This window comes from Zalophus californianus, chromosome 13, assembly GCF_009762305.2.
Source record: "Zalophus californianus isolate mZalCal1 chromosome 13, mZalCal1.pri.v2, whole genome shotgun sequence".
NCBI lineage: Eukaryota > Metazoa > Chordata > Mammalia > Carnivora > Otariidae > Zalophus > Zalophus californianus.
The window spans coordinates 2,255,569-2,279,059 of NC_045607.1; the positions used below are offsets into that span (position 1 = coordinate 2,255,569).

The following is a 23,491-nucleotide window of genomic DNA, read 5'->3' on the forward strand; positions in this document are numbered from 1 at the left end:
GGCCCCATGTGCTGTGCAAGGGTGGGCTCAGGTGCTCGTCAGGGTATCCCATTTAAATCCCTTTCTATGGCTTAGGAAGCTGGCCCCCTAAGGGGTCAGTTGTGGGGCCAGCGCCGGAGCTGGGGTCTGACGAGGCGACACCATCCTCTAGCATTTACCAGCTCCTTGTCGGTGGGGCTCGATGTCGCTTCGGCTTCCTTCGTGAAAACGCCTGCTGCGGAGGGAGGGAGCAAGAACGAGCTGATTCTTATCAGAAAATCACCTTTCAGATTTCCTCGAGCCTGTATTTATGGAATCATTAATGGTTCGAAGAGGCTGCCTACATTTTTCTGGTTTTTTTCCTTTCGTTGCCTTTTTATGGGCAAAATGAGCTGCTGGTTTTGTAACAGAGAAGTGGAGGCTGGTGAACACCTTCTGGAACTCTCTCTGTCTCCTTGGCCGGGGTGTCACGTGAGGGCCTTCAGCACAGAGCTCGGACCCGAGGCAGCACGTCCCATCCGTCTGTCCTCCATCGTGTCCGAAGCCCCACGATGCGTGGGCCGGGCCTGGAGCCACGGAGCTGCAGGAAAACTAATTGACTGTCTCCTTTCTGGGCCCTTCCCGGGTGAGCGCCAACTTCTCCGTTGACCCTGTGCGACCAGTTTCTCTTCTTTATTATGGCCTGCCACAGCCAATTTAGCAGGGACAATGGGCGCCCGCCTAAGCCAGACCGGCAGCCAGGAGCTGAAAGCAGCGCCTGTCCCGCTAATGAAAGGCGGTGGCGGTGGCGGCAGGGCCAGGGCGGACGCAGGCACGTCTGCGTCCCTGCGCCTCAGGGTCCCTGTGCCTGGGGATGGCCGCGGAGGGGTGAGCGAGGTCCTTGCAGCAGCAGCTGCTGGAGGGAGGGAGGGAGACGGGGAGGGGATGTCCCCCAGGGCTGACACGGAATTCGATAAGCAAAAATGAAACAATGAAGAGCGAGCAGGAACAACATCACTCTCGGCGACCTGATTTTCGGGCCCGTAGCGGGAAGGAGAAGATCAATAAGGAAATTACTGTTTTTCTCACAGAGTCAGCTCCTGGAGCCTCCTGTGAGGCCACAGTCCCCCGCCCGGCCTGGCCCCAGAAGGGGGATTGTGGCCCGGGGTTGGGGCGCCGGCAACCCCAGAAACTCTGGCCCGTTAGGGGACAGTCGCATGATGCCCACTTCTCCAAACATAGCTCTGCGTTCGGCAGAAGCGCAACTCGGGCTGACCACCGAGAAGCAGTGCTAGCAGGTTCGGCATTAGCTCGTCTCTCTGGGCCTCACTGTCTTTACCTGCCGAGTGAGGACAGCACTTGTGGTCAGCCAAGGGGCTGCAGGGTCACCAGCCAGTGCACAGGCTTCGCCAAGCAGGAAAGGGAAGTTGAGAGGGCCAAGGGCTCCTGGCCTGGAGGTCACGTGGGGCCTAACTGCAGAGCATCCTCCCCGGAAAGCGGGTGATGGACCCCTGACATCTGACTCCAGGTGCTCCCCCACAACCCCGGCTGGGCAGGGGTGCCACGGAGCCATGGCTGCCTCCTGAGAATGGGGCCCGTCTGCCAGCATCAGATGGGACACTCCCCAGCACACCTCCCACGAGGCCCATGTCAGGCGAGGAAGCTGAGGTGCCGATGAGGGTGCGTGCCGTGGAGGCAGGGTGGAGCCCACTGGCAGGCTTGGAAGGCCAGGCTGGTGGGATGAAGTCTCTTGGGCGGAAGTGTCCTTCGAAGTGGGCTGGGCAAACTCCATTTTGCATTGGTGAACACTGGTCCTGGGAAGGGCGGGGAAGCGAGCTTGCTAACCTGAAGTTGCTCCGGGCTAGGTGTGTGTGTGCGTGTGTGTGTGTGTGTATGTGAGTGATGTGTATGCATGTGTGTGTATATGTGTTGTGTGTGCATGTGAGTATACGTGTGTGTTTGTATGCATGTGTGTGTATGTATGTGCATGGGTATGTGTGTACATGTGTATGTGCACACACGTGCAACACATATGTATGTGTGTGCATGTGTGTATATGTATGTATCCACGTGTGTGCATGTATGCGTGTGCACGAGTGTGTGCATTGCGTGCATGTAGGTGCATGCATGTGTACAGATGTTCATGTGTGTATATGTATGCATGCATGTGCGTGCGTGTTTGTGCGTATGCACACGTGTGTGCATGTATGTGTACACATGTGCACCTGTGTGTACATGTATGTATGTAGGTGCATGTGTGTGCGCATGTGTATAAATGTGTGTGCATGCACGTGTGTGTATGTGTGTACGTGTGTCTGCGTATGCGTCTGTGTGTATGTGTGTGTGCATGCGCACACATGTGCATGTGTGTATGTGTGTGCATGTGCGTGCATGCATGTGTGTGTCTGCGTGTATATGTGTGTGTGTGTGCATGTGTACACATGTGCATGTGTGTACGTGTGTATATGTGTGCATACACATGCATGTATGTGTCTGCATATGCGTGTGTGTGTGTGTGTGTGTGTACACAGAGGAAGGTCCTGCCCTCCCCCCCAACCCCCACCAGCCTCCCCCCAACAAGGGGGAGCAGAAACAGACACCAGTCTCTGGGCTTCCAGAGCCTCCCTTCCCTCCGCTGCCCTGCTCCGCATCCTGCAGCAGTGACTCACCAGCACCCGGGGCTGGAGGACCAGCCTGGATCCTTGCCAGGCACTCCGTTCTGGCACCTTCCACTGCCTGCCATGTGATGAATGAGTTTCGGGCAACTCACTAGCTGGAGGATGTGCTGTGTGTGTCCGTGGGCCAGCCGAGGGCAGGAAGAGCAGAGCACGAGGCCCGGAGGTCCCGGGTTCAGGGCCAGCCTGCCCCTCGGCAGCAGGTTCTGCTGTTGATTCCTCTCCCTGGGTCAGCTTCTGCAAAATGGAGGTAATGCAACAACACGTAGGTTGGGGGATTTTCCCACAGATCCATCAGAAGACGGAACTTCACTTTGCTCTGAGTCTTGGCCAGATCTCTGGATTCAGGCACCTTGTTTAGAACAGCAAATAATTGCTTCAGAGTCCTATCACCCCGAAACTGCTTTAATCCTTGCAGATCCAATGAAACTGGTGAGGCAGAAATCCCACTCGGATTGAGGAACTGCCCCCAGTGACTTCACTGTCACAGGGATTAGGTGTCCCTGCACATGAGCCTTTCAGAGACCCCTTTAAAAAGCCATGGCATACACGCCTATGTCCAAGAAATCATGGATAATATTAATACAGCGAAACCCCACCCAAGCTATGTAAGCGAACCCTTGGGCCTTAGCTTAGGATTTCCAGTGACAGCATCTAAAAGGCTCAGTAAGAGAAAATTCCAGAAAGAGACCCGAGTGTATGGGACAATCAGCATAGAATTCAAGGGGGAAAATGAGACCGTTTATCTGTTGGAAAAAGATAAAGCGGGACACGTGGTTCATACTCCAGAAAGCCCAAAGCACCGAGGGTCTCAGTATAAGGGGATGCCATGCTTCAGTGCTAAGAAGCAAGGTGCTGGTTGTGCTACCAATGTCACCTTCAGAAAGAGTTGCTACGTGAGGACAGCAAGATGCAGGGTCATATACAAGTGGGGTGCCTTTTGTATAAGAAGAGTGGGGTGCGACCACCAGTCGATGCCTCTCCTCGCTATGGGCTTTGAAGGACTCCATATGTCACTCTCATAGCCTGTGAGAACAATGTCTAACAATGGATTTCTTAAAGCACAATCTTGCTACAGGAGACCCCTTTGGAAACAATTTATTCAGGAAACCAAAAGAGATTGTTCTCCTCAATACTGCAGGTCTGGGTCACCAAGGAAGGGACATCTTATCTGATGGTGAGCAGGTCTGCCGTGCCCCGTGCTTCCCAAGAGCCCGCCACACCCATGGCAGCTGCCCCCCTCCGGCTGGCCTGTGAGGGCGTGGGCAGGGAGAAGGGCTCCTCGTGGGGCCTCGTGTAAGTTCTGCACAGGCTCTGGGGATCTGAAGGAGCCACAGCACGGTCCACGGACACCAGGGCTTGGGGTCAACAGTCTCTCGGACTTCCTTCCAGAGGTGACTTTCAGAAACGGGGAAAGCCCCAGGCCCAGCCCCACTCAGAACTGAGTGCCTTGTGCCCTGACCGCCTCGGCTTCCCCCAAAGAACCATGGGTTTGATTCCAAGCCAGAATTTTAATAAAGAAAATTCATCCACAGATGTTCTGCCATCAGCCAATATATCCAGTTATTGGAATCCGGGAGATTTAGTGGCTGGCCGCTTGTTTTATTTGCTCTCCGGATGGAACCATTTCTCTTGTGTATTTAATATCCTGGAGGCATATTTTCCCTAGCAAATATGCAGTCCAAGACAGCAAATCCATTCTGGACCTCTGGGGTCATTATTTTTTTTTCGGGAACTCAGAGCAGGTATCTACCTGCACGTTTGAACTTCCCTCTGTCACTCGGGGGAAGTAGGAAGAAATCGGCCCAACTCGGAGCTGCGATTACAGGGCAGCCCCTGCCCGATGCGCTTGGCTGGGCCCCCATCACACTGGCTCCAGTGGCCTTGTGGATGGAACTGTGGCTTTACTGAAACTCGGGGCTTTTCCTCGAGTAACCAGCTCCCATCTCTCAGGGGGAAGAGTTTGGACCCCTCACTCTGAGAAAATTTGTAAGAACGTAAAAGTGTGAACTGGTCTCCCCCTTGTACAAGCTTTACTTGCAAGCTTGTCCTGCCGAGGCAGGAGAGCCTTCTTGCTCATGGGGGATGTCCAGCTAACGAGGCTCTAATTAAGGCCCAGCCCTCCCCCTGCCGCCCCTCCTCTCCTGATGTCAGTTAGGGGTATCCCTGAGCTCCCCGACAGAAGGACGCTGAGGGGCCAGCAGTAACCGGAGAACGCGAAAGGATTGGGGTGGAGAGGGCTTGAGGCAGGCCCCACCTCCTCATCGAAGGGCACAGCCTGTGAGTTGGTCCTGGCCCTGTGGATGAGCGAGGTTCTCTGTGTCCAAGGCCTGGGGACCCGCGTCCCAGAGAGGGCCGGCTGCTGACCTCTCAGACCCACCACAGCCCCACTGAGCCAGCCAGCCAGGGAGGGCCTGGTTTACCTCCGCTGACCCGTCAGTATCTTCTCCATGGGTGCCCCTGCCACATCTCCGGTGGGTGCCTGTCTCAGACCCCGTCCAGAGGTGCCCTTGGAGGAGGCCCCCACGGCAGCATGAGGTGGGGCTCCGGGAATGCGGCCTCGGGTTCGCGTCCACCCCAGGGGATGTGGAGCCCCAGGCTGGTCCTCTGACTTCCGGGGGATGGGGGTTAGGGACCCGGTGGAGAACATGTCCTAGATGTGGCCTCTTGGGAGAGCCCCCCCTGGGCTCTGGGATTACATCCGCAGGGCTCTGCAAGGCCCCATCATCTTTAAAACCTCAGAAATGACAAGTGAAGCAAAGACATCTCCTAATATCTTTATTGTTCCTTCGATAACTGGACGGTACAAAGTTCCCCTCATTTTGACTTTGAACTGTACTCCCCACGCACGGTTGTCCTCAGGATCATCCCTTTCCCAGCGGAAACAGAGTTTCCCTAGATAAACTCTTCCCATCCGTGGTTACATTATTTAGATAATTTAACAAGAAGAGAGCAATTCCTTTATTATCAACATGAACTTGATTACCTCTTTCTAAGGGTGAACACTGAATTTTTTTTCTTTTTAGAAACAAAAACCATCCACTTAATTAAATCCAAACTACAGCACGGCATTTACAACATTCATTGCATCAACTGAACACACAGAGCTACCACCTCAAGGAAACGACAGACAGACGCGGCACAACAGATCTACGGGGGACGCGAGCTCGAACAAGTGGGCGCTGCCGCTGTCCATGCCACGCACGTGGCCGCCGGTGGCAGGCACTGCACACGGGCCCGTGGGGACGCGGAGCCTCGGCGCGGCTCAGCTATGACACGACACGCGGTCGAGAGACAGCAGGTATGATGGATGAGTTACACTCGCCGATGCGGCCCCTACGGACGCCAAGCGCGGCCGGCCCGTGGGCCCTCGATGGCACACAGCAGGCACGCCCACGGGAGCTGAGCACGATCTAGGGGAAATGTCCATGCGACCTAACAGTGGTTGTTCTCGGGCGAGAACTGGCCAACAGTCGTTGCCTTACTTCTGTGGGTTATTTGACCAGAAAGGGGGCCGGGCGGGGAGTGGGGGAGGGGACCAGGGATCCCTGGACTGCAGTTCCAGCTGCAAAGATGGGGTGGGGGGGGTCTCTTCCCAAGTGTGTCGCCCTCTCGCTCGAACCAGAAGCACACGGAGGTGACGCCACCACGCGGTGCTGGAGCCCACGCTGCAGCTGCTGTTTTGAAATTAGTATTATTAGTATCGTTCGGTAATTTTGGCAGCTCTTCCGCAGGAATGTCCGCGTGGGGGAGGCCTCGGCCCCCCGGGCTTTCCGGGCAGAGACAACTACAACTCGTCGGACCGGATGACGTGGAAGAGGGTGACGTTGTAGAGGATCTGGTGGCCGTTGTTCCAAGCGTACAGGGCACGGTCCTTGGGGTTGTAGTCCAGCATGGAGATGTGCGAGTACTTGTTCTGGAAGGGGATGTCGATGTATTCGTAGGTCGAGGCGTTGGTCTGGTAGGCGTAGTGGACCTTGGTGCCCCCCGAGTAGCCATTGGTGACGTAGAGAGTCCCACAGATGATGAAGGCCTCGCCGGCGCTGCGCTTGGGGTAGCTGGTGTTCCAAGTCTGCAGCACCTGCAGGGACACGGGGTCCAGCTTGCTGACCACGATGTTGCCGGCGTTCTGGTTGGTGGCGTAGACAGCCCACAGCCCGTTCTCGTCCACCATGAGGTCGATGTCCGAGTGGCCGCCCCAGGCGTAGTGGTACATGTTGTTGTAACCGGCGTAGTCCAGGCTGCGCGTCTTGAGGATCGTCTCCGTCTTCAGGTCGAACCGGATGACGATGTGGCTTTGGAACTTGTTGAAGTAGATGGAGCCGTTGTAGACCACCTGCCCTGTGCCAGACCAGGGGTGCGGGAGGCGGTGGGACGTGAAATTGTCCGTGGTCATGAAGTCGGTCATGGACTTGTACTCGCGGACGAAGCGGTTGTTGTGATAGCCGTCCATGTACCAGACCTGGGGGGGGAGAGGGAGAGAGCGCATGCACACGTTAGCAGCTCTGTGGGGTACGGAGTCCATGTACCAGACCTGGGGGGGGAGAGGGAGAGAGCGCATGCACACGTTAGCAGCTCTGTGGGGTACGGAGTCCATGTACCAGACCTGGGGGGGGAGAGGGAGAGAGCGCATGCACACGTTAGCAGCTCTGTGGGGTACGGAGTCCATGTACCAGACCTGGGAGGGGGGAGAGAGAGAGAGAGCATCCACACGTTAGCAGCTCTGTGGGGTACGGAGTCCATGTACCAGACCTGGGGGGGGGGAGAGAGAGAGAGCATCCACACGTTAGCAGCTCTGTGGGGTACGGAGTCCATGTACCAGACCTGGGGGGGGGGAGAGAGAGAGAGCATCCACACGTTAGCAGCTCTGTGGGGTACGGAGTCCATGTACCAGACCTGGGGGGGGAGAGAGAGAGAGAGCATCCACACGTTAGCAGCTCTGTGGGGTACGGAGTCCATGTACCAGACCTGGGGGGGGAGAGGGAGAGAGAGCATCCACACGTTAGCAGCTCTGTGGGGTACGGAGTCCATGTACCAGACCTGGGGGGGGAGAGGGAGAGAGAGCATCCACACGTTAGCAGCTCTGTGGGGTACGGAGTCCATGTACCAGACCTGGGGGGGGAGAGGGAGAGAGAGCATGCACACGTTAGCAGCTCTGTGGGGTACGGAGTCCATGTACCAGACCTGGGGGGGGAGAGGGAGAGAGAGCATGCACACGTTAGCAGCTCTGTGGGGTACGGAGTCCATGTACCAGACCTGGGGGGGGAGAGAGAGAGAGAGCATGCACACGTTAGCAGCTCTGTGGGGTACGGAGTCCATGTACCAGACCTGGGGGGGGGAGAGAGAGAGAGAGCATGCACACGTTAGCAGCTCTGTGGGGTACGGAGTCCATGTACCAGACCTGGGGGGGGGGAGAGAGAGAGCATGCACACGTTAGCAGTTCTGTGGGGTACGGAGTCCATGTACCAGACCTGCGGGGGGCGGGGGGGGAGAGAGAGAGAGAGAGAGCATGCACAGGTTAGCAGCTCTGTGGGGTACGGGCGGGGCTCCCCGCTCAGACTCAGAGTCTAAGTGACTCTGCAGCAGCCCGGCGCCTCAAGAAGGAACTGAAAGAACCAGGGAGGGTAATGAAGACCAGGCAACGTCACGTCCTTCCCCCAAACCGCCAGGGTACTCGTCAAAGGGGACAGGACTGTCCTGCCAGGAAAGAAGGGTCCGGTGAGGACAAAGGATGGCGAGGCACACTCTGGGAAGGGGGTCTGGGGCTGGAGCCACCCCCGCAGATCAGGGAAGTGGGCGGCAACAGAACCGCCCCCGGTCCCCTCTGCTTGGGCTGCGTCCAGGCTCAGGGTTCACTGCGCTCTCCCTGGCCGGTACACAGCAGGTGCTCCCACTTATTTGGGGAAGGAAGGAACTCCGTCAGCATGTGAACCCCCAAGCCAGCAAGACAGCGCTGGATGAGGAGAACGCTCACAGCCCTAGGCAGCTCCTGTGGCGTGGGGACCCAGAGCCAAGGGCACCGGGACAGCGGCCCGGACTGGGGCGTCCCGTCTGCCAGGCAGAAAGGCAGCACTACACGTGGAATCACGGTCGCCCCCAACCCCCACGCTGCTTCTCCAAGAAGAACGAGGGCTTCGTGAAGGGCCCCAAGGATCACAAGCTACCAAGATAACAAACCCAGTGGTGGCCCACGTTTGGGGTTACAGAGGAAGAGATTTCCGATTATTGCTTAAATGCCAGTTGACTCGAAAACTGTCTAGACTTTGTACAACATGCTTTAGTCATTTTCAACCAATATGGGAGCAAATTAGAAAGCAATGCAGTTACTCAGGAAAATCTGCTGGGCTAACGCCATCCCCAGTGCATCTGTCTGGCAATAAGACAGCTGCTTTATCCATCAGGGTTCTGCTGGCTGCAGGAGAGATTAAGGATGCGGGGCTTTCAGACACAGCATTACACATGTGTTAAAAATTTAAAAAAAAAAATCCTAACCTTGTTCCTGAGGCATCTATTTGGATGCTTAGAGGCAGATGCGCTTTTTGTTTTTAATGAGATTTTTTTTTTTTAAGTTGGGTCTCATTTGAGGCTTTTATTACCCTTAGCCCCCCGCAGAGCAACCCACAGTGATGCGGGTCTCAGATTGGAACGGGCGAGTGCTGGGCTGCCAGGGGTCCTGGGGGCCATGATCACGCTGCCAAGGACTGGCCCTCCTGCCTGCACTTGGCTCTCTCCTGAGACGGGGAGCTCACTGCGTCTTCCAAGACCCGGCTCAACCAACATCCCCCCACCCTTGGAACCCTCTCCTGACCCATGCCCACAGAGGCTGCCTCTCTCCCGCTCAGCACGGAGAGCACTCCTGAATGTGCATAAACATCTCCTCCCCCAGCAGTGGGCCTGTGACACTGGGGAACCCCAGGGTCCGGTGCCTCCCTCCCGTGGGCAGAGATGGGTGAAATGGTCACCAAATTGCTCAAGATTTGTAAACTGCCTCTTCTTCCCAGAAAGTAGCAAATCAGACACAGGGCACAATGCTTTTGGAAAATGCAGTTTAGGCTGGGAGGGAAAGCCAGCACAAGGCACTAAATGTTTAACGACCAGCTCTTGGCCCGGCAGCTGTAAGACATCATTGAAAAGCCCCTCTACACAAAGAAGGCACAGCATCAAGCCCTGATGGGCCCTGAGATAAGGAGCCCCTTCCCTCCTAGTGGGCACCCCCTCTGGGTTCACCGTGATCTCCAGATCAGAATGCCTCTCCCTCCCCTCCCGTCTAAGTCCCAAGGCTCACACAGAATCCCATCACCCCCCCGGAGGCCCCCACCGACTCTCTGGCCTGGCCCAGAACCCCCATATCTGGGCGCCTAGAGCCTGGAACCTGGTTGCCCTCTGAGACCCGGGCACACTCACTTCCCAGAACAATCGCGTTGGACCCGAGGGACAGAGCCAGGCATGGGTGTTGGTTAAAGCTTCAGGTGATTCCAGTGTTCAGGCAAGGCTGGACCCTCTGGCTTGGAGCCTGTGCCCCCTTGCCCTCGGTTATGCTGTCAGCTCCCTATTGGCCCCGGGGCCCGGTGCCGCCTGACTGAATCTTCCAGAACTGCAATCCAGACCATCGCTCCTCTGTAAACCTGACTCCTTAGTTCCAGGCTCTTCCCTGCAGCATCCGGCTGCCTCTGCACCTGCCAGGCCAAGTCCCTGGCTCTCAGACAACTCTGTGCCCCCTACCTGCTGCTCCCACCGTAATGCCCCCTCTCTCCACTGATCACGCTCGCTTCCTGGAGGGCGTCTCCTACGGCCCCTCTACCCCCAGGCAGGGAGGTCTCAATTTTGTAGTGGGGTGACTGGTGGCCCCCCAAAAGATATGTCCACATCCAGGAACCTGTAAATGTGACCTTATTTGGAAAAGAGAGCTTTGTAGATGTCATTAAGGATCTCAAGATGCATTAGGGTGGGCCCTAAATCCAGTGAGTGGTGTCTTAAGAAGAGGAGAGTCGTAGACACGGAGGGGCTGATGCTAGCTGGCCTGGGACATCTACAGCTGAAGCCAGCCAACAGGGGGGAAGGTGTCATGGACTGCAGACAGAGTCAGGGAGGAGGGTCTCCTGGGGGGATGGGCACAGTCTGGCATCAGGGGTGAGAGCTTCCACAGCCCCAGCACCACCAGAAGCACGCGGACCGGTCACCACTGGGAGAAGGCAGCTTCTGGACACAGTGGAAGAGCACGAGGGTCCCGTGTAGAGCCTGGCTTACAGCTGGCGCTTAACAAGCGAGTCAAGGAAGGAAGCGTGCAAAGGCATCCCGAGCTAACCTTGTTCTAGCAGCTCAGTGCAAAGGCGTCGGGAAGCTGTGAACTGTACCTGTTCCTCCGCAGCCCCCAGACGGGGCCCCCCACCCGGCACCGCCTGTGCAGTGTTCCCTGCCCCCGGCCTCCGGCCACGCGCCGCTGACCACACCCCGTGGCAGCCTGCCCCGAAGCTGACACGGATTCTTGTTTCCCTTCAGAACAAGGTACCGGTTTCCTGTGTGTGTGACCAAACTGGAAGGGGACAATGAAGAGGATCAAAACAAAACAGCTCTCCTCCAGATCAGTGGCGGGGCCCCGGGGGCGTCCCTCAGCGGGCCGGGAGCTGGAGGTGGCTGTGCGGAGCGCATGGCCCGGAATGGCCCGAAGCACACGGCGTGGGGCAGAGCTGCCCTGTGTCCCCCCCCCAGTGAGCTCGGCTCCCCTCCCCTTACCAGCAGCCCCCCGCCCCCACCGAAGCCTCCTCCCGCCCTGCGTCCCCCCCCCGTGAGCTCGGCCCCCCTCCCCTTACCAGCAGCCCCCCGCCCCCACCGAAGCCTCCTCCTGCCCTGTGTCCCCCCCCCCCGTGAGCTCGGCCCCCCTCCCCTTACCAGCAGCCCCCCGCCCCCACCGAAGCCTCCTCCCGCCACCCCCTCTCCGCACGCTCCGTCCATCCCCAGGGCCTCCTTTTCTGGAGGCCACTCCAGTCACGAAGCAGAAAACAGGCCTCCAGTTATCAAGAGCATCCACCACCCCTCGACAGCTTTGCAAACCGATACCCTCCCTGTTCGGGGCAAACAGCCGGGCTCCCAGGAGCCCCGATACTTGGGATCTGAAAAGGGGATCTCTTGAGCAGCGCTCTTTACAACAAAGGAAGGTGATACCACAGCGGGGGCCAGAGGCATGTGAGCAGTGTCAGGTGCGGGCGCAAGCCCCCAGACCCAGGTGTGTGGGGCGTGTGTGGTAGGCAGGCAGACTGCAGGCAGGAGAGGGGGACGGGGCAACTCGGGGCACCTGCTGTAGACACTTGTTAGTGAAACCACTGGCCGTGCACACGAGACTGGACCGGGGTTTTCTCATCAAACAGCAGGGGTAAGCAGGGGACCTGCAGACTGGCAGGTCGCCGGAGGGTCACCAGACGCCCAACCAGGATAGGCACGCAGAGCGTGCCGCCGAGGGCCAGGGCCAGGGGTCTTGGCACAACCACCGGCACCTCTCATACGAATGGATTACCGTGCACACAGAGGGCTCTGCTGTGCCTGCGCCGAACCCTGCGGTCTCACTGTCACCAAACCCAGAACAGAGCTGGGGTTCACCACGGGCGATGTGGACCAGAAGACCAATCGGGATTGCAATTAGCCCCTGAGACTGTCAGAGAACTTGCAAGCAACCAGCTAACTGTCCCGACTCAGAAAATAAAACAGAAACCACCCTCCAAACACCTGTCTGCACTCCCATCCCAGGTTTGCAGTCCTGGGTCCCGGGCCGGCCCCTCCAGAATCCTTTGCAGCCGAGGCTGGAGTGAGCTGCTCTGGGGAGAGGGTGGGAGGGTGGTGACTCTGTCTGCAGTCCATGGCGCCCGCCACAGGGCCTGTGGTCACTGCCCCCCACCCACCCTCCCCAGGAGAAAGTGCGGGGCCACCTCACTTCCGAAATACAAGAGATGCTGCTTCCTGCTGGGGGGCAGGTGTGGCAGTGGGGAAGGGGAGCTGTAGAGACCAGAAATCCCCAGGGAGAGGAAGCAACCTTCCCCTTCAGGTTAGGAGTCCTCCAGACAAGGCCCAGAAGCCCCTCTCTCAATCCTGCCTGAATGAAGAGCAGAGATTTTTTTAAAAAGTGATCAGTTTCTGAGCGTCCTGCCAGCCCCTGAAAGCCAGGGGGTGGGTAGGATTCGCCCCAGACTTCTGGCTTGTTCACGCCCTGGGGTGTAGCCAGCAAGTGGGCGCATCGCGTGTCCCTCCTCCCTGAGAGCCCCAGGAGGGTCTTCCTCTGTTGGAGGCTCTCAGCGCCTCCGAACAGCCCTGTCCAGGTGTCCCGGTGCTCAGCCGGACGCCCTTCACCCCCACACCCCCAAAGGGGCTCACAAGACACAACCCAGGCCCTGCTTTTCTCTCCTTTTCTGAGTTTTTCCCCAAGGGGGCGGGGAATGTCTGAGAAAAAAAGAACAGAGCCTCTTCCCTAAATCAAAAAGGAACATGGGTTTCCATCAGCGTTGGAAAGAATAACAAATGAAAGACAAATGAGATGCCGTTAAAATTAAGGAAGGCCTCACAGGATGCTCCTCCTGGAGCAGGGGTGGGGCTGGGAGTGTCTGGGAGCTCCCCTCCCCTGCCCTCCAGCCAGGGAGGCAGAGTGGAGCCCGGGAGGGCTTTGCAGGGGTCCACCTGCTCTGACAATCGCCACCAGCCTTCCCACATTGGGCCCCATCCCTGTGGTCCGTGACTCCGTGTTAGCGCAGGGACGTCGGCCGGGACCTGAGACCCTCCCCAAAGCTGCCGGGAGAACAAACCCCCAGGGTCGCCCAGCTGTGCTCCAGCCACAACTGCTGGGGTGGTTTTTGGCGTAGGTGGGCACACGGGCATTGGAGTGAGGGCCAGACATTCGGGGTATGGCCCCAGGCGGGCCCACGGCACCCTCAGACCCAGGCCCAGTGGAGGGGCACTTACCCTGTTATCACCTTCTGGGGCCAGAGGGTCTGTCATCCAGGACCCGAACCTTGATCCAGAGGTCTTGACGGTCACAGGGTCACTGATGCCCGTCAGCTTACCACAGGCTAGAAGACAATGCACAGCGCAGAAGAGTGAGTCCCTTGGCCCGACCCCGACCACCCACTGCAGGAGGATGTGGGTCCCCTCTGCCGCTCTTGGTCGGGGTGTCTGACTAACAGCTGCTCTTGCCCCTCTTCTTCCTGGTGACACCCCCAGCCCCAAAGTCCAGAGAAACTCCCCTTGTCCCGCAAACGGAGCCCCTGAGGCCAGGGTGGACAGGGAGAGGGAAGAGCAACACCCCCACCCCCCTGCCTCACCCCCTCTATCCTGTTAGGCTCCCTGCAAGACTCCGTGTACCACCTGGGTCCCGAAGCACCTCTCTGGGAAGAGCCCACTGCTCCACGCCCCTGGGCCAGTTAGAGCCAGACTAGGGGAAAGGCCCGCTCCTTCCCTGGAGAGCCTGTGAGCGTCTCCCGCAGGGGCAGGGGGAGAAGGTCCCTCCTGCCTGGGGGGAGCCCTGCGGCTAGAGAGCGGGGGCTCTGGAGGCACTGACAGAGCATGGCAGCAGGATGGACAGGGCCTCAGATGTGGCCTCAGTGCCACCCGTCTCACAGATGGAGGCCGGGGGGCGGGGAGGGAGGGACTCAGAGCCATGCCAGCACTCTGCACGGGGGAGCCTGGGACCCAGCTCTCTCTGCAGCCCAGCGCCCTTCCCACAGGCTGCACCTGCAGGCCCAGCAAAGACTCCACAGCCACTGAGGTCCTCCAGAATATATGAATCCCAGCCAGCCTGGAGGGCAAGGTGTTCCTGAGCCCTAGGAGCGGGACCAGCAGGTGGACACAGTGCAGTCAGCAAGGTCCCAAGAAGATCCGGGTGCTATCAGAAGATTGTCAGTGACTTAACCCAGGGACACAGTTTAGCCGGGATAATCCCGCAGAGTGGAGGGCGGGCCAGGCCTCAGAAACTGGTCTCTCTCTAAGAAAAAGTGGGGTGAGTATCTGCATTAGCATCATCACGCTGGGCTGCAAAGACAGACCCCTGACACCCCAGCCCAGCACCCGGCACCCCGTTTCTTTGTGCTGGCGGGAGCACGGAGGCCGCGGAGAGGGATATTGGCCGCCTGCAGGCAGGAATGGTGGGGGGGGGAGGCTGGCTCTGCACCCAAATCCGCATCAGTGGCGCCGCCCTGCTCATGACTAGCCGCTGCCTTGGGTCCACACCTATTTCTACCAGCCTATTCCTTCCCGTCTCTGGATTTCCTGTCTGTTCCACTTTCAGGAGCAATCGTGTGCTCTCCCACGTAAATAGTGTCCCCTCACAGCCCGTGGCTTCCTGGCAGGAGTCACTGCTCGTGGGGCTGGTGCCAGGTCTGCAGGTGGGCTAGGTCCCTGCTGAGAATCCCAGCATGTTTGCTGGGCCCCACGCACACGCCCCCATCTGCAGGAGGACAAGGGGGACTAGAGGAAGGTCCCAGGTTCGCCAGTGTCTACAGGGACTGGAAGAAAAAGGGGGTACTCAAGGCTGGTGTCCCCCTGTACTTTCTTGGTTCCTATGACCTGGGGGCTCCAGGGGCTGCCCCCAGGAGACAGCAGCTTCTCTGACCTGGGTGGGAATCAGGAGATGTTGACAGGGGCCACCTCCAGCCGCCAATAGCGTCCCCACCACTGAGCCAGGGGACAGGTCCTGCCGGCAGCCCGGAAGGAGGAGCCATCGCCCCCAAGGGTGTCAAGGCTTGGGGAGCCCGGGGGTGCGTGGGTTTTCCATCCAATAGCACACCGTGGGATCAGGCACTGTGTAGCGTGATGCTGACTCAAGCAGAGGTTCTGGCCAAGACTGCGCAGCCACAGCCCCCCGGGGTGGAGACCTCCCCAAAGGAGACCAGATGTCTGTCCTCCATATCACACCCAGCAGGTGAAGATGCTGGGCCAGCGCCCCAGCTCGGCGCAGGTGCCTGGCCCTTCCCACCTCCACGCCTGTGCTCTGGCTGATCCTGCACCTGGCACGTCCTCCGCCCGCCCCCCCACCTGTCCTCTATGACTTGGCCCAAACCCAAGCCTCTTCCCGAGACCTTGCCTTCAGAACCCCGCCCACCTTGTCCTCACTGACTCAGGCCAGTGACCACACATGTCCTGGGGCCTCGGACCCCAGCGTCCAGGTCTTGCTGCCCCAGGCTACAAGCTTGTTGTCCTCTCTTGCTGTTTCCCCAAGGCTCTGCCCATGGAATTGTCCATGAATGAGTGAGTGAATCATCTTTCAGGCACTCAGAGGTAAAATGATTCATCTCTCAGAAAACCCTCACGATGTCCTTCGCCACGGGCCCCAGCAGAGGGGACGGGAGGTGAAGCAGGGTCACCCTCCTCCGAGTGTGGCACAGATAGTTGGCCTTTTCCGTGAGCCCAGAGGGCAGCTGCGGGGGCCGAAGCAGTGGGGAGCTTCTAGAAGGGTGCCTGACGTGGATGCAGTGCTCAGTGGAGGCAGCAGCATGACCGTGATTCTGGATTCAGATTAAGGATGTGGAGAAAAGTCGGGGTCGGGGCTGCCTCGGACCACCCCACTGCGTCCTGCCCACTGGGGGCCTTCGGGCCTGGAGCAGAGCAGGGGAGCCGGCCACTGCGGGAAACAGGCTGCAGGTCAGGTCTGATCTGGAGGGGGATGCTCTGCAGTACAGCCTGCCCTCCCCGGGCTGAGGTCTGAACCCCCCCTCACCCAGGTGCTCCCCGGCTCCAAGGGCTGAGCACCAGCCTCCCCAGCCGCTTGAAGGGAGCCTTAAAATCATGGATCAGAGCACCAAGGGTCTGGCTGGCCTGGGTGCCCTGCTCTTCCAAATACTGGCTGCAGCCTCGGGTCTCCGGGGCCTACCGGGCTGGAGGCTGGCCCCCCTGCTTGAGTCAGGGAGTTATTTTTGGTTCTCTGTCCAGACTGGTTCTGCCAAGACCTCAGGAGCTGACAGGATCTAAAAAAGCCCCATGGAAGAGCCTCATGGAGGAGTCTTGGCACATTCAGTTCAGGAAAGTGTCCCTCTCTGTCACGAGGGCTCAGGATGTGCGTAAAGGAGGGGAGGAGGCTGGGAAAGCGCCCCTGCGCAGGTGCAGCTCAAAGGAGGCGGAGCTCCAGGGCCAGAGCACCCAGCTGGGAGGGCCTGGCCGCCCTCACCCTCTTCCAGAGCCCAGGACGGGTGTCAGGAGGGAGGACACCGTGCAAAGCCAGGAGCCTGGACAAAGCAGTGCCCTGCAGATGAAATCATTTGCCTCTCGCTATTCCTAGAAGGAATCCACTTCTGAACAACAGTTGGGACAGTCTCCACAGGGAGCCCCGAGCAGGCCCAGGGTGACATGCCCACCGAGGAACCAGGCCAGAGACCAGAGCAAGGACCCGAGAGCCCCATAGCAGGCAGGCTGGGCCCTCAGCTTGTGGTCTCCCTTGGTCCCAGCTTTTATCCCTCATGGACTGGGGACCGTTTGCAAAGCTGGGAGCTTGGGCAGACACATGTCCTCGTAGCCGGAAGAACCTGAGGACAAAGCAGAGCCAGAGACTGGGAGTGGCACCAAGGGGGGGTGCCTCATCTCCCCTCCGCATGGGCAGGGCAGGGCAGGCACCGGGAGACCTCTCACCAGGCACGACCCTGAGCACCTCCTGGGGGGACTCCAGAAGGGGAAGCCTGCCCTGCCAGGATCCCACTCAGGTCAACACACGAGTGGCACTTTAGCTGTGGGTTGGTTTCTTTCTCGTGGGGTCTCCTGCAGGCGGAGGCATCCCAGACTTAGCTCCCAATCCTCCACTGAATGCAAAACCCGCTCGTGCTACTTTCGGCAACCCCATTGCCAGCAACTCCGTCCCCCTGCCCCTTCAGGCCCCTGGGAGCAGGTCAGGGCCAATCCCTCTGCCTTCCCGAACCTGCCGCATCTCAAGGGCTAGAGAACAGGAAGGGGGCTTCAGACTTGCCTCCCCCAGGAGAGAGAGCCCAGGATGTGGTGCCAAGGCAAAGCACCATGCCCTGACATCCCAAACTGGCAAAGAAGTCTACACCCTGACCATTAGCAACGTGGGCCCCGGGCTGGTGGGGCCGCTGACGCTGAAGCCCATGGGCTTCGTTCACATGTGTTCTCGGTGGAACAAGACCCCCAGAGATTCCGATGCCTGGCTCTGGGTGTCTGGGCACTTCCTTCCCACTGGGGGAAGCCCTAAAACTCAGCTAGTCCCCCCCCTCGCCCCCATTTTACAGTCAGGAAAACTGAGGCCTGAAGCTAAAAGGATGCTCAGGACACGTTGATGTATGAAGAGCATTCTGTATTGGATCCCGAGTCTCTGGCTCAGTTGCTTTAGCTGCTGGGTCATCTGACTGTGTAGGCTCCCCGGGGGTGACCGTGAAGTCTCCGGCCCCAGCCTGGGGGACAGGGTCGCTGGGCAGCTCTGGCGCTCCCCTGTCTGGGAACAAGGGGAGCTCAGGGGAGCAGTCAGAAGCCACCTCTCTTGCAGAGGATCCCCAGAGATGCTGAGCCCCGCCTCCAGTTTTAGAAATGGAGTTTCAGAGTCATTTCTGGCTGGGCCCCTGGGAAAAACATACAATCCCATTGAGAGAGCAATCTTTACAAATAGAAACAGAAAACGAATGGAACCTTGTTTTTCTCTGTGTACGTTTTGGGGTCAGGAATTACCAGCCACGTCAACTTAAAGAGAAGGGGGCCACAAGGAGCAACCCGATTGAGGGCACGTTGTTGGGGGCGGGGGTGGGGTGGGGCTGCAGTGTCTATACCGGAAGGTAACGGGGACCAACTGAGACTTCAGACCAAGGCGCCGAGGCGCCGAGGGGGCGGGGTGGGGGGGTTACTGAGAGGCCAAGTCCTGCAGGAGCCCTAGCCTCCGGCATAGCTGTCAGGGAATGGGGGGCCCCCACAGGCAGGAGGCAGGCTCCTCTGCTCTACGCTCCCGGAACCTCCAAGCAGGCAGGGAGGCTGCTAAGATGGTACCCATTTACAAGGCTGAAATAAAAACCATATCAAGCAGCCACAGGATAGGAATGTGGTCCTTACGTCACTGAGCTTGAATGGAAACCCAGGGAGAGGGAGGGGCCATGTTCAATCTGTCACCTGCCTATTTATCTACCCCCACACCTACCCACCTACCTGTCTGTTCATCTACCTACCAACTGTGTCTGTCTGCCTGCCTACCTATCACTTCCTACCTGCCTGCTGACCTCATGGCCCTGCGGCCCCCCACTCTGCCAGGCACAGTGTGAGCCATGATATGAGGTGTCCCTGGACTCCCACGGCGGTCTCAGGGCATGGGGACTCCTACACCTTCACTGTACAGATAAGCAGGTGGCTGGCCCTTGAGACAGTCAGTGCCTGGGGAGAGTCACACAGCCGCAGGGTGATACCTAACTACAGCCTGCCGCAGACCGAGGACTATCACCCTTTGGTGTTCATGTGACTCACCCGGCCGTTGGTTAAATGCAGATCCCTGGGCCCCCCACAGACTCCGATTCAGTGGGTCTATCCACAAGTCAAGGTGTTTCTGAAGAAAGAAACACAGCGGCGAGGCCACACAGCTGCACCCTGATGGGAGAGCACACGGCCCCTGGGAGTCATCCTCTCTTTACTCCCAGACCAACCACCTCGGCGGCCCAAGGGTAACTGTGTGGAAGCCCCGAGATCCTAAGCTGAAAGGAAAACTGACGCAGCTTCTAAAAATAGGTCAGGTGCCGATGGGAAGGCTGCTCATCCCAAGAGGGACTGTGTCTCCCTGGGAGAGGCCTGTGGCTTCTCAGCATTTGTAACTTTCCACTCTGAATTTCCACTTTGCTCCCTGACCCCCTACAGGGCAAGCGTGGAGGCCCCACCTCGGTTTCTCCCCGGAATACACAGTCTGTATCCCGGGGTGGGTAGGGGGGAATAAAATAACCAATAGCCCCCCCCACCCCTGCATTCTTCAGAGGCTGAGACCCCTGGGTGGAGGGTCTGGGCAGAGAGAGGCGGTCAGCGTGGTGGCCTAATGCTGGGTAGAAACCCCAACCTGTGCCCAACGGAAATAACTATATAACCCGTATTCATAAATATGGTCCCATAATTGTGAGCATTCTAAATATCACACTGACCCCTGGAGTGTCAGAACGGGAAGCGGTGTGGAGACTGCCCAGCCCTGACCCCTCCTGGGCCGTCCCAGGTCCCCCAGCCCCTGACACACCAGGACAGGGGCGCCATGAAGCGCATCACTGGAAGAACGCAGTAGACAATCCCTCATGGGACTCAGCAGAAGTGCCCACATTAGACCAGATTAAACTCCCGATGCCTCTTGCTGTCCTCCCCAGGCTTGGGGGGCACTTTCGAGTGTTTGCCTTTGCTGGGAGGCCTAGCGCAGCATTCGAGAGAATCTGGACATTTGGACCTGCTCAAACAGGGGGGCTGGCTGACTACTTCCTTGCCTTTCGGATGTTCTCTCCCTTTTGCCTCATGGCACCAGGGATTTTTAAAAGTATTTGCTACTTGGGGATGTTGTAAGTTTATCAGAAGGCATTTGGGGTATGTGTGGGGGGTGTGGGGAGGGAATCAAGTTAGAATATCAGATAAAACCTCAGGGAAACTTCTTCATAAACCAAAATTACACTAAAAATTACCCTAAAGTACACTAAGGATACAGTATGAACATGAACAACCTTGGTGTCAAAAACCAGCAGGTGAGAAGGACCAGCTACTCTTCACACGAAAACCTAAGAATGAACCGGAAATTGGAAACGTGGCAGGAGAGAGTGGGCTCAGACGCCAGGAAGTCACGATCTGTGAGAGCCCCCAGTAGGGAAGTTGACAAGGCGAGCGGGAATCAAGCACAAGCCAGAATCCAGAGGGGTCCCCCCATGGCGGGGGACCCCCAGATCTGGTGCCCCCCCAGAGAGCAACAATGGGGTTGAAGAGCCTGTGGGCTCAGGGGCTCCCTCCATCCAAGCCGTTAGGACGGACTGACGCCTTTTCTCGCTGTGAATGGCAAGTCCTCTATGGTGGTGTGACCGAATTTTCTTTCCTCTTTTATTCAAACCACGCATGATTCGCTCTATCTCGGGAGTTTCGTCAGCCCTTGTTCCCAACCTGGAGAGAATATGAGATGTATGTTTCCAGCCCTATTAAACGCGTGTCCTGGACACACCCATTCCACACACAGACACACCCACTCACACATACTCTGCAGATGGTATGTGGCATCGAGTCCCTTTTCCGGATGTGCGACTTCATGGGGTCTGCGAGCCGGCCTTTGCCCGGCGCCCTCGGGCGAGTGCTGCCTCTGTATGCTCCCCAGCGGGAGCCCTACCCAGAAGCCCTAATCCAGCCACGGCCTCCCTGAAGCCAGGCGGGCGCTGTCCATTTCAGCACCACTCCCTAAGCCTGTAGGAGAGCGGAGGTGGGCGGTGCAGCGCCACGCCCCCGCAGGGTTCTGGTCCTACCTAGTTTTTGCATGCATGCACGGAGCCTTTCTTCAAGATTGGACACTCTGCTCTGAAGTTCATCGTAGTCATAGGCGCCAATTTCCTCTTGCAGCTCGTTAAGCACTGACGTCAGATTCTGGACCTCCTCCTTAAATTGCAATACCAATTTGGCATCGGCCTTGTACTCTTCCAACACAGGGATCAAAGGCCTAAGTTCATCCATTTTCGCTTTTATCGCCTGCAAGGTTAAAATAAGCTGGGTTCAGTGCTCTGCGTGCAAAAACTTGCAACACCCTGCCTTGGCCTGGCTTCTCCCCGGGTGAGGGAGCATGTGCACACTCCTGTTTCATTTATAGGTTTATGTATTCTGGCCCAAAAGAGTTAGGAGAGCATATTAAACAGTCTTCAGAACACCAACATATTTGGGAAAGGTCTTTATTGTCAGTTTAGAATGCAACATCTTAAGGTTACATGCTTTTAATCACACACACAAAGTTTCTTTTTTTTTTTTTCTTTTTCAAAAAATGCATTGACAAGGGTTCAAACTATCCATGGAATGCATCTACAGTCGCATGCAAAAGAGGATCCTGGTTGTGTTCAAGGTTCCTTAGTGATATGGTGCTAAGTATTGGAAAATAATAGTAAAAATGCATGGTGCAAAAGCTCTCTGACCCTCTGTCATGGTTACATGGGAGTGGACTGCTTCTTCAGTCACTGCAGCACTGAAAAAACGCTTTTAAGTTAGCCCTGCAAGCAAGAAAACGAAATACTGTTGAAGAGCTACCTCACTAGCCTGCCTTAAACAGACAGCCATTAATAGACAAATATTTTCATGGTCACTTAAAAAAAAAATCACACTCCATTGCTAGATTTAGTCTAAACGAACTGCTTGAACAGTTATAGAGATTCCCTCACAATCCCTGGTGAAATTCTTAATGCAATTAAAGCATGGTCAAAGGCAAGGGGTTGCTTTTCCTCCCCCGGGGCCATACTGCTCCAAATTTTGGACCTGGGAGAGATGCCCGTGTGGACAGTGCTTGCAAAGATGAGCTAGCTCATGGCGGCTAAAGACACCCCCGTCTGCAGAGGAATCGGACTCTAGCATGGTGCAAGGGAATGCTGGCCTTTCAGGGAGAGACACAAACTCTTTTTGGTCAGGAGGGTCAAAAATCTCTCTCTCCGAGATAATTCACGATGACGTTGTCAGAAGCAAGGACAACATAGTCACCTGCCTCCAAAGTGAGCAATCGGCTCATTGCTCCTCGATAAGATCAGGCCTGCTATTATTTTATTTATAATATAGATTTATTACTTCGTTAGCCTGCCGTTTGGTCTGTATAATGTATCGGTTCTAAAAGTGGATTACTTCTTGCTTCATGCAGGGAGCACAACAAAGGAAAACATTAGCATAAAAAGGACACGAAGACGGAGCATCAGCAATTTCTAGTCAAGCAGGGCTGTGTAATTTGACCTGTTCATTTATATCTGGGCTAGATTGCTAATTAACATGCACGTGTACCTTAATTAAGGTGCATATAATTTTTCAATTTAATCATTTTGAAGCTGAGTAAACTAGAGGTGTATATATATGTATATATACATATTTCTATATATGTATATATAATTTTAGGTCAAACTCTGGCTTTAAAGTCCAGAGTGACCCAGAGAGAAAAAGAAAAAGAAAAAAACACTTACCAGGAAGTGAGAAAGATGTTGGTGTCTCTCTCTTTCCTCCCTGCAAATCTACAGTGTGCCCTGTCATAGCTAAATTAGGTCAGATGTGAAAAATTGCCCCGAGTGATCCCTGCTCAGAAATGGCTCTAATCAATTAAACTAATCCTTGGCTAATGGGATTTACCTACAGCAGCTGCAGAATGACAAGGACCAATCATGTCCCTTCCCAGCTAATCTGTGACTTGGCTTCAGAAGCCAGGTCCTGCCTGGGACCCTGGCCTGGGAAGCTAATGGGGGCTGAAGACCGCTGCTCTGTCCACCCCTTTGACCCTGTTTTTCGCTGAACAAGGGCGAGGGCAGGCTGCCTCTCCATTTCCAAGGATGGTGGCAGCCGTTTGCAAGGCCAAGGGCAATTTCTGCTGGGCTCCTCCCCGGCCCCGAGTTTCTAGTTCTGGAGGGGAAGGGGAAAGCACAAAGGGAAACCAAACCCAGTCTCGACTTGGAGGAAGCAGCATGCATACCTTGAACTGCCTGGCCAGGTGTTGCTTATGGCTTTCCTCCACCTGCTTGAACTTGGACTCCAGTCCCTTCATCTGGTTCTCCATTTTTTCCACATACTGCAAGTCCCTCTGAGTCCGCCTGTCCAGGACCTCTATGGATTGAGACATGTTTTGCACCTGTCAAAAAGGCAACAGGTTCAAGAAAGGAGCTGCAGCAGGTGCCCGCCCATCTTATTTGCCTCCTAATACACGACAGTGACCTTTCCCACACAGCCGACACACT

General features: G+C 56.9%; 1 protein-coding gene across 2 annotated transcripts in view; it reads right to left on the reverse strand.

Annotated features, from left to right (window-relative positions):
• Positions 1-5,394: 5,394 nt before the first annotated feature.
• The window catches only part of OLFM1 (olfactomedin 1), a 38,391-nt gene continuing 20,294 nt past the window's right edge, over positions 5,395-23,491 (reverse strand). For both annotated transcript variants that reach the window (XM_035723808.1, XM_035723807.1), the window contains exons 3-6: positions 23,230-23,385; positions 21,053-21,272; positions 13,578-13,684; positions 5,395-7,095 (exon numbers count right to left, since the gene is read on the reverse strand). In XM_035723808.1, the coding sequence (XP_035579701.1) occupies positions 6,421-7,095; positions 13,578-13,684; positions 21,053-21,272; positions 23,230-23,385 (1,158 nt within the window). In that variant the 3' untranslated portion in view covers positions 5,395-6,420. The remainder of the gene's footprint in view (positions 7,096-13,577; positions 13,685-21,052; positions 21,273-23,229; positions 23,386-23,491) is intronic.